The 10,350-nt window shown below is 37.6% G+C and overlaps 1 protein-coding gene across 2 annotated transcripts; it reads right to left on the bottom strand.

Annotated features, from left to right (window-relative positions):
* Nucleotides 1-2,821: 2,821 nt before the first annotated feature.
* LOC143475756 (uncharacterized) lies at nucleotides 2,822-10,008 on the bottom strand. 2 transcript variants are annotated; one of them, XM_076973679.1, is made up of 6 exons: nucleotides 9,686-10,008; nucleotides 8,727-8,777; nucleotides 5,024-6,003; nucleotides 4,566-4,721; nucleotides 3,778-3,870; nucleotides 2,822-3,383 (listed from the first exon to the last, which is right to left on the bottom strand). In XM_076973679.1, exons 3-6 carry the CDS (start codon nucleotides 5,297-5,299, stop codon nucleotides 3,075-3,077), a joined length of 834 nt encoding a protein of 277 aa, XP_076829794.1. In that variant the 5' UTR covers nucleotides 5,300-6,003; nucleotides 8,727-8,777; nucleotides 9,686-10,008; the 3' UTR covers nucleotides 2,822-3,074. The 2 variants fall into 2 exon arrangements, with proteins under 2 accessions (XP_076829794.1, XP_076829795.1); XM_076973680.1 differs by lacking the exons at nucleotides 8,727-8,777; nucleotides 9,686-10,008 and having other exon boundaries at nucleotides 5,024-6,806.
* Nucleotides 10,009-10,350: the final 342 nt, after the last annotated feature.

The raw sequence follows: 10,350 nt of genomic DNA on the forward strand, positions 1-10,350 counted from the left end.
GTGATCCCCCTTTCAATCACAGGGAGCATAAACCAAATTTTTTACTGTTGCCTGTCTTTTGGTGAATTATCAAAATGGCCCCTTGGTAAAAGCCTGGGCAAACAATGGCTAATCTCAATCCAGAATTAGACAGATGATGTAATATGAATGATGGTGATTTATTATTATTTTATATTTTCTCCAACCTTAAAATGATCCCTTTAAGGTCAGGGGTCGGCAAGCCGCGGCTCCAGAGCCGCATGCAGCTCAGCTTTTGAATAAAATTAATGAGTATTTAATTAACGTATAATATTTTTGAGACTTAAAAAATGTTCGGACGGAATTTCACAAATGTCCAGTATTTAGTTTCGGTTCGCTTGAGTGACATGTCATCGTCACTGAAATAAATTTCCAATTATTTTGCTTTTGTGGCTCCGAGTCAAAAAGCTTGCCGACCCCTGCTTTAGGTCATGCTAGTCTGTAAATATTGGCTGCAATGTTAAGGTACAGTGCAATATGATAAATAGTATAAAATGCTTTCACTTTTATATGTAAAATTGACAACACAATACAACATTATGTATTTCTTAACTTTTACTGTATTTGTAAAAATGAAATGAATACAATAGTAATACAATTGACAGAATAATTTGAAATTGTTTTAATTGTTCATGAGTTCATTATGATTTTCTATTGCTTGGGCATAGAGGGGTATTTTGGCATGTAAGTGTTAAAGAAAAACATGTCACACCTCCTTTTCACCTCTTCTAATACACTGCTATCTCTGTAAACTCGCTGCACAAAAATATCATCATGGGCACAGATAACTAAATCACACCACTGCATACCAGTAATCAATAACTGGCCCTGGATTTGCCAATAATAACAATGGCTCGCCTTCAATCTGTGTAGGCCTTGTGCCACTTTGAGGAATTTGCAGTCTACATAGCTTTGTGCATTTGGGCACTTAATTTCAACAAGCCCAAATGATGGACGCTCAAGTGGGTCAAGTTCAAGTTTTTCAGAACTGCATAGTCCTTTAAGGCCCCCGTTTCCATTTCAAGTCCCCTCTTCATGTGTGCTGTTTGTCGTGTCCCTCGGATTATCCTTTCTGCCAGGCTTTCTGCAGCACCTGGACCTCTAACGTGGCTCACCTCTCTGAAATGTGAGGCAGTCACTCTTTCTCTCCTAAGTGAATGCCACTTAGGTGTAGCACTTTGGGATCTTGTTGCCTCCTCAATAAGGTGTGACTGTGACAAGGTCACAGAAAGTGAGCTTAGGTGTAGCTGTTCTTGGTGTGTTGGCACAAATGAATATTCAGGTGGGCTTAGATGGTAACATTCTAGTGGCAGACTCGGGAATGGGGGTGCATCCTCATGTATGACAACACTGTCAGATGGAGGTGGTGGTTGTTGATAGGACAATACACTGCCAACTTGTACCTTCCCAAAGATGGAGTCCACAAGTGGCTTGTCAGGCGAGATGTTCATTGTGCAGATGAGTGGAAGAGAATCTGCTTTCATTCCAGCGTAGACTGGTCCAGGATTGAGGGTGGCCCGGTGTGGGAGCTCACCGCTGTAGCCCTTGAAAAGTGTACTAAAAGAAGAGTGAATAACATTTATTTTTACACATTGTAATCTGTTCACCAGCACAACTGATTGTGAATCACATATCACATGTCATCTGAAGTACAACGAGGCTAAATTAAATTTTGAAGAGAACAGGGTCTTATCAGATGATCAAAAGCATTTATTTTTTTACCACACACTGTAATCTGCCTATTAAATTTGGTACTACATACCTAACTCCACTGGCTGTAGTAGCACCTGGTTTTGGCTTTAGGACAACCATGGCATCCACGGGTCCAGGCTTCACCCCCTATTAATTTAAAAGATGGTGTTAGTAAAGTGACTGTGATACATTAACTAACATTAAATAATGAAATAAGACAAACCATTGTTGGTGGTTTATGCCACTTCTGTTCTGTCTGTGTGCATGAAAGGACAGGAGGCACGACAGACATGCCAGATTCAGAATAATGAGCAGTCTGGAAAAGCAATGCAACCAAGTGGTTGCAGATTCCGCAACCAGCAACACAAGAGCAGTTGCTGTTAATGAGCACAACTGGCATTGAATCACGTAATGTCATCCGAAATACACAAGAGGCAAAATGTAATATCTTGAAAAGAAGACTTCAGCAATGTCAATAGGCGCAATTTCTGTCCCATCATGTTGTTAGTGGTGAATGTCACTTGTCTATTGTTTCATGTAACGTTTGTGCTGTTTTGCATCACTCTTAAAACGACACTGAAAAAAATCATGAGTTGGATTTACTTAAAAAAATCAAGGCAACGTTCTGCACCAATTTTTTTAAGTAAATTCAACTTGATCAATTTTTAAGTAAGTTCAACTCATTTGTTTTTTTTACACCAACTCAATTGTATTAGATTCATACAACTTAATATCAAGTCAGTCCAACTCAAAGAACTCAAGTTCAATTTACATATTTACCTTAAAATATTCAGTCAGTCTAACTCAAAGAAATCAAGTTCAATTTACATATTCACCTTAAAATATTAAGTCAGTCTAACTCAATGAAATCAAGTTCAATTTACATATTCACCTTAAAATATTAAGTCAGTCTATCTCAATGAAATCAAGTTCAATTTACATATTCACCTTAAAATATTAAGTCAGTCTAACTCAATGAAATCAAGTTCAATTTACATATTCACCTTAAAATATTAAGTCAGTCTATCTCAATGAAATCAAGTTCAATTTACATATTCACCTTATTGAATAATAAAGCTAAAAAAAACACAAAATTTATGACAAATTTTTTTATTCATTCCTCATTCAATCGACTGCTGTTAGCCTATGAAGTGCATAAAACAAACTGAACATTTGTAGTCAATAACATCTTGCAATATTATAAAATGACAACATGTCATTAGCCAAAACTATCAATTAAAAAACAAAAACAAAGTCCCTCAAACAATCCCTGAGACCTGCTGATTTAGCAACTTGCACATACCTCTTTTGAGACACCGATATCAATGTGTGGATGTCAAATCAAATCAAAATCAAATATACATTTAACACAGCAACTTGGACTTCAGTGTGTGCACCTTTGGTGAAAGTTTCCCACTGTCAAGTTCTAACAGCATCTTTTGACAACATTCAAATGTATACCTGAGCTGTTTGGGGTAACTAAGGTTGACAGCATAAATAAGACCCAGTAGCAAGGCACATGCCCTTGCTACACTGGACAACCCAGCCAGAACTTCTCTGCCTTCCAGCACAATTCCTACATCCAACGGGTCATCCTCCGTAGAACCACCTTTGGTGACAATTTTCATGGTGTGCTGTTTAAGATCCTCTTGTACTTCATCAGGTGAAGCACCCTAAAATAAAAAAGCATATTTAATGCTACATTGACACATTTCTGCACATCAACACTAAGACGGGTTTTACACATTACGCCTGAAAGAGGAATTAAACCAGCAACATTTACAATTTTACACAAACTAGTGAAATGCAGTTTCTAATGTTAGCTATTCCACAAGTGGTCAGTAGCCATCTGGAGAGATATTAAGCTATGCAATCTAATATAGCCACCCACACCTCTATAGTAATTTTGGTGCAGCACCTCTGGTGTGAATGAACTTCTACACTACATTTAATTGATAGTTAATTGCGGTCTTGTGACTGACAACCATATTCGCAAATGGCTGCAAAACTATCACCTAAACACCATTTAGAAGCACAAATCTCTTCTGAAGTTGTACATTTACTTACATGGTAATCCTTAATGAGATCATCAACCTTTTCAGAGAAGTACACTATTAAGCAGCGGATCACCACGTCTCTGCGCATTTCAGTAGTCTCATCCTATTAATGAAAAAAGAGAAACATTTACATGTCTAAACTACACAGAGCTGAATTTTGGCCTGCGTCTTCTCATTACATACTGTAATGGTATTATGAAACGCACACTGTTGGATAAATTTTAATTGCCATACCAAATGAAATACCATACCACTCAGCGCTGATGGAGTCAAACATTATGGAATAAATACATTTTTGCACAAAATATGTGAGGTTCCTTGATTTGTGTATTAGGCTCATCATGGCAAAAGTCTTTGTACCAAATACAAATAAAAACAGAATGCAACAATGTACAAATAATTTAAAACATATATTTAATATTAAAATATTATACTGTTTTTGTTTGTTTAATGCCCATGTTTAATGCCCATGTTTGTTTAATGCCCATTTGTTTAATTGGCAATGATTGAATATAAATAAAGAATCGAGAGAATGAGTTTTGCAGAATTATAAATAGAGGGGGTTCACCACTCTGTAAAAGACAGCACGGGCAGTGCAACAATTCAAAAATAACACGTTTCCAATTCAAAATGGTAAAGTTTGGGACTCTTTTTACACCAATCATGTATGTTTTTAGTAGTATTACTCAAATTAATATTATTTGTATGTTTATGAAAGGATCTAGCTCTAAAAGGGTCTCTAATACCTGTACAACCTGCAAATTTGGCAGCATGTCAGTCTGTCAACCACCATAATACCTGCTTCAAAACATCTAGAAGGGGACACATCTTCCGTCCAGCAGCACCTCCTTTAGCACGGAACAAAGTCAGGAGCCTCACTGTGTGCTTGTCCAAATTTGCAGCAAATGTTGCTTCCAGTTCAATGGTTGTAATTCTTTTGAATTCTTCCTTTATCTACAATTATGAAGGAAAAAAAAACAATAATTAGATTTTTTTAAATTATGAAAATATAAGTAATATTAGCAGTCCCATTTCACATTAAGGGTAACTGTATAGGGTTTTTTAATGGTTCATAAATGGATTAATAAGCAACTAGCAATTATTTACCATTAAGTCAATTAATTAACATTAATTAACAGTACTTCTGAATATGGGATTACGCTCCTAAGTGATTTGTAACCATTAAATTACATAAAAAATATTAATATAGTGGACCTTATGGAATAGTGTTTAGCACACACTCATACAGCAGATACCTGAATAGCTTCAAACAAAGCTGGCCATCTATGAAGAAGATCTTCTATGGCAGGGTTTTCATTCACCACTTCCTGTCTTCGATATGAAAATGTTTTTGACATCTTCTCACTTATGGTCTTCTGATTATCTTTCTTCTTAACCTCACTGAGAAGATCTACCCTATCCTTTTCAAGACTTTGTTTGGATTCTCCAGTGGGGTAGGGGGGGAGGAAATTAACCTCTGCTTTACGTGGTTTTTTGACCCCTGTCGCTGCTGCTGTCCAAGCTCTGGACATCCCAGTCTTCTCAATTTAGACCTGTAATTTCCCATCTTATATTTTAGCCTTGTTTGCCATCCATACAACCCAGAGAATGAACCTGGTTCCTTCAAGCATGGATGCTTTTGTATTAATGCCTCAGCAACATTACATATCTGCTCACTGGTTGGATATGCACAAAACTGGTAGATCCTTTCAGCCAGTTTTTCAAGAACATCGGACTTGATGCTTGGATTGTTCAGACATGTGCCATCCTTTCTAAATGCAGCATTAGCAGACTCAAGTATCAGCTCTGTATCATAAGCAAACTCTGGAATTTCAAATGGAGACGGCCACTGTTGTGATCTCCCACGGTTCTCCGCAGAAGAGAGAATTATGGTTTCAGCAGATGAAGTATGAGATGAGGAACTAGAAGATCTATCTGACAGTGTAGAGACAGGACCTGCTGGGTGAGTTTCTGTTAAAGTTATATACAAAGGCTCAACAAGAACTACTTTGACAGTGTCTTTGTCTTTAAGATCTGCTGTTGTGGTCAAGGAAAAAAAATCACCAAACTCCGCATCCTTATAGAGTAGGCTGAAGTTTCCCTGAAGCTGAAAGGTCTCTCTGATTATCAATTCCAGGTCTTCACGTGTACCAGGGATCCCTGAAGGCAAGACCAGCTTTCGTATATCATGGTCATCCAGAATCACACGCAGCTTTGCTGGTTCAGACATCCTTTCCTTTTAGCAAAATGGAGAAAATGAAGGTTAAAAAAGAAAAGCAAAAACTACAATGAAAACATATAAAAAATAAAAGCACTATAAAAGAATACTGATTTAGAGTGGAAGGCAAATGGCACGCTTGAGTGTAACCATAGTCTGCCCTGCAACTCTGTACGCTGATAATGGCATAACATCATACAACTCTTGTTGCTCAAGTACTAGAAAATGCCCAGTTGTTTCCAGCTCATAAGACCTCAAATGCTGATTGTACCAGGCCTGACAAGTCTTCACAATGAACGCCAAAGTCTCACCAACAATCATTATTTGTTGTATTTGCACAAAATCTGGAAGCCCTGCAGTAGATCCATAAGGCAAAATCATGCCTTTTGAGTACCTTGTTCCACAGTACAGTGCTGTATCTGCCAAATTAAACGTTGCACTGTTTACAATTTTTCTTTGTATTGCTTCTCGTACATCTCCGCTTAGCAAATCCAGAGGTACTTCAGACACACGTGAGACACAAAGAGCTGGTTTCAGACAACTTGTATCATTCGTCTGATAAGCCATCAAGAGCTGATGCTTCACAGCAAGAGAGAGCAAGATGTTTTTGAAAGAACTGGCATGCTGGACCACACGTTTAAAAAACCTGTGCTTTGCCTCAAAGCGCATTGTCCACAATGCCACTAAGGGACCAAATGCCTCTATTAAGTGTGGATAATGTTCAAGGTAATGATGCTTGGGTAACAAATTTTCCTTTGGAAAGACATCCAAGAATCTTTGCCTGTGCTCAGATATTTTTGTGTCAAGATAGCCAAGGGACTCCTGAGTGTGTACTGGGGACACAATTATTTCCACAACTTCTTTCAGGTCCATCAGGATTAACCATGCTGGTTCATCAACTGGTATTTTGGGTCCAATAAGAAATGGAAGGAATCTTAAGAGAGCCCAGTTTTCATGGGCATTTCCTCCAATGCTCTTCTTAGCAGCAAAACCAGGTGACAACAATTTTGGGCAGTTTGTTTTGTCAGACCACTTGAAAGGGAAACACTTTATTGCGTCATTTATCTCCAGTATTGTCAAATACTTCTTTTGAATGAATACATTCAAGCACAAGGCAACTTCAAGAGGAATGATTCCTTCAAAAAGATCGTGCAACAAATCTGGTGGGTAACCAGACAAGACATGAAAATGGTTCAGTTTTTCAGTCAAGGCACATTGTCTTTTGACACCACAGAAATGAACAAGACTTGAATCTTCTAACACTCTTTGCAAGTGTACAGAATGTTCCTCATGTGTTTGCATTTGAAAAGCACCAGTACGCACTTCTTTTAATTGAAATTCAGACCGTTGTGCAAGGCAAAATCTGCAAGTGTATTTCCCAGAAAAACTTTCCACAAATCCACCGATGGAATGTGCCCCTAAATTGTCAGCAACGACACACTGTACTGTGCCTTGGACATTTTTACCAAGCAGCGATATGAAGACTCCTTCCTCCTCTAAGGTTCTAAGGTCCTTCAAAAGTGGTTCAAGAAGTGATGCATAGCCATATCTTTTAACATCATCTGCTTTGCCCAGGACTGCCAAATAAATTGAAGTCAACTCAGATCGCAGTTGTGAGGGTATGTTGCCCAACGCCCAGTAAACTGCTGTAGTTTTATACTTCTTACGTGCTGTGCCAAGTGGATTGCAGACCTCAAAATCATCGACGTACAATATCAATGAAATTTTAAATTCTCCACCAGATAGCAACTCATTTTGTCTGAAATATGTACCATCAAAATAGGACCTCAATTGGGGGACATCACTTTGGGAGGCTGCAAAGCCTTCAACAGCTCTTTGAAATATATCCTTGTCATTCAACAACTGGGACAAAGACTTAAGAATTGGAACATACTGGAATGTATTTTTTTCCTTAGCATCAATGATGTATTCCACAGGTTCCACAATGCTGAAGTTTTCTTTATAATATTCTCTTCTCTTGTATGAAGTTGAAAAAGGACCACCAGTTCCTAAAGCTCTGCTTAAGAAGTTGCATTCACATAGCTCATTTGCCAAGTCTGTGATTACTGAAGCATCAACAGGACAATTATGTTTTTGCAAAGTTTTTTCAATTATATCTTTAAATGTCTCAGTTGAGGCAACAGCAGAAATAAACTGAATATCTTCAACCAACTGGTCAATGCACTTGACTGAAACATGAAATGTAGTTTCCAATTTTAGGAGCACTGATCCAAATTTTCTCAAAGCAAGATTTGATGGGCAGTCCTTTTCCTCAACTACTGACAAATAATTACAGTCTCCATCTTCCTCATCCTGACTTGTGTTACTCAGACCAACATGAACTGAATGTACACTCCTTTGTAAGACAACTGGTTTAAAATCATCAACGTAATGAGGAGTATGTTTTCTGCTTTTGTGGGCAGAAAAAGTTCCATACACATTTGTCCGGAAATCACAGTGATTAAACACGCAGTCAACAGTTTCCAGACACTTTAGATGACGCCCAAGGTGGGCAAAAAAATCACTTTCTGTTGAAAACCTACTTGCACCACAATTTTGACATGAAAAGAAAAGGGCCTCCTTTACTCCTTTGGAATCAACTGAGGCATGTTGTCTTGACAAATGTGAACGAAGTGCACTCAGTGTCTTAAAAGAGCATGGGCAATCAGAATAAAGGCACGGCTGAGACTTGTGGCGACCAAGAGAGTCATGTTGTAATCGATAATGTTTCAAAAGATCACCTTTTTTAGGAAGAACAGTGCTACAGGATTTGCAGTGCCACTTCATGAACACTAGAAAAAAACAAAAACATAACAGATATTAATGCAAAAATTTGATAGGGACACAGATAAATGTGAACAATCTTTGTTAACAAAGCCAGTTAGTGTTTGTTGAACATCGATTACAGCTGTAAAGGTGGATTTAATAGAAGTGTTAAGAAAAACTACACCTGAGCAATGGTGCACACAATATATGTTTTTAAAGTGAATAAACTGAGAGAAAAGTTAATCAACTGTTGAAATACTGGTGAGAGAAAAGAGCACACTTTTAGGTATGCACCAATCTGGGAATTCTGGGCTTATCTGATCCGATTACACATGTATACATCTGACTATATGGACATTTATAACTACAGCCTACGCACACCAGTATAACTGTAGAAATAAATGCAACATTTATATACCTTACATTTTAGCTTTCAAACAACTGTATGCAAACAGTAGAATTAAAGATTTAGCTCGTCGCTATCTTTAGTGCTCTCCCCAGTAGCATTAGTGTGTTAGCTAGCTTAGCTCCACTATGGTTATCTAGCCTGTCACTAACGTTATCTAGCCTGTCACTAACGTTATCTAGCCTGTCACTAACGTTAGCTAGCCTGTCACTAACAAATAGACTTTAAACGAAAGATTTAATTTGAAAATTATAACACCATACTGCCTGCTGACCGGCATCGGAAAGCGAAAAAGTTCAATTTCTAATGAACTTCACCTCAGAGGACTCGCTCGGTTTCGTTCACAGTCTCAGAGTCCATCTCACCCTAAGACCGAGACCGGACTCGAGTACTAATGGTTTATATAAAATACAGACGGTCCTCTTGCATCAGAAAAAGTTTTATTTCCTTTATTTATGACCTCCCTAAAAATACCATACTCAACCAAAATGAGAATTAGCTCCGTTTAAAAACATTTAGCTAGCTTACCTGGGAAAAGTTCTCAAATCGGGATGCAGGTCGTTACTTGCGTCGTCTTCGTCTCGTTAGATTTGGCGCGTTCAAGCGTACAGACATGCGCATTCCCTGCGCAAGATTAACCTCAAAAATACGTTTATAAGCCGTTGAACACAAAAATAAATCGACGGTGTTGATAGTAAAACATATTGTGCATTTTATCCAGGAAGAAAACAGTTTACTTGTGAATATATTTGCACACTAGTTTTGACCTGACTAATATGGTGAAGGCGATGACGTTACACTTAGCAGGCATCGAGTTGAACGAACTTGAATTTGATTGGAAGTTGAAACAACTAAAAAATATTCGTTCACACAATGTATTAATCTGAGTTCAGGGAATAATGACATTTCTGAATAGCATATACTCAATTACATCAAGTAAATCCAAAAAACTTAAATGTTTAAGTAGTTTTAATGGGTTTTTTTTAATTTAGGCTTGTTGAGTCAAAGAACCATTTTTTTCTGTCGTTCTATTCTACAGTGTTGTGCATGGTTCAATCTACTAGTTCACTGAGCAACTATAAACTATAAAATATATTTTAGATTTAAACTTCATTTTCACTCCAGATGAAATGCTTACACATAGGAGTGAAACAGGCCTACTTATATTTATATTATTTTGTTGTTTCCACCAC

This window comes from Brachyhypopomus gauderio, chromosome 14, assembly GCF_052324685.1.
Source record: "Brachyhypopomus gauderio isolate BG-103 chromosome 14, BGAUD_0.2, whole genome shotgun sequence".
NCBI lineage: Eukaryota > Metazoa > Chordata > Actinopteri > Gymnotiformes > Hypopomidae > Brachyhypopomus > Brachyhypopomus gauderio.

Coding starts and splice junctions, on each gene's coding strand:
- LOC143475756 (XM_076973679.1), bottom strand. CDS start 5,299: ATGTCCAGAGCTTGGACAGCAGCAGCGACAGGGGTCAAAAAACCACGT. Junction 4,722..5,023: donor CTTTGTTTGAAGCTATTCAG/GTATCTGCTGTA, acceptor TCATAATTGTAG/ATAAAGGAAGAATTCAAAAG. Junction 3,871..4,565: donor TTCTAGATGTTTTGAAGCAG/GTATTATGGTGG, acceptor TTTCATTAATAG/GATGAGACTACTGAAATGCG.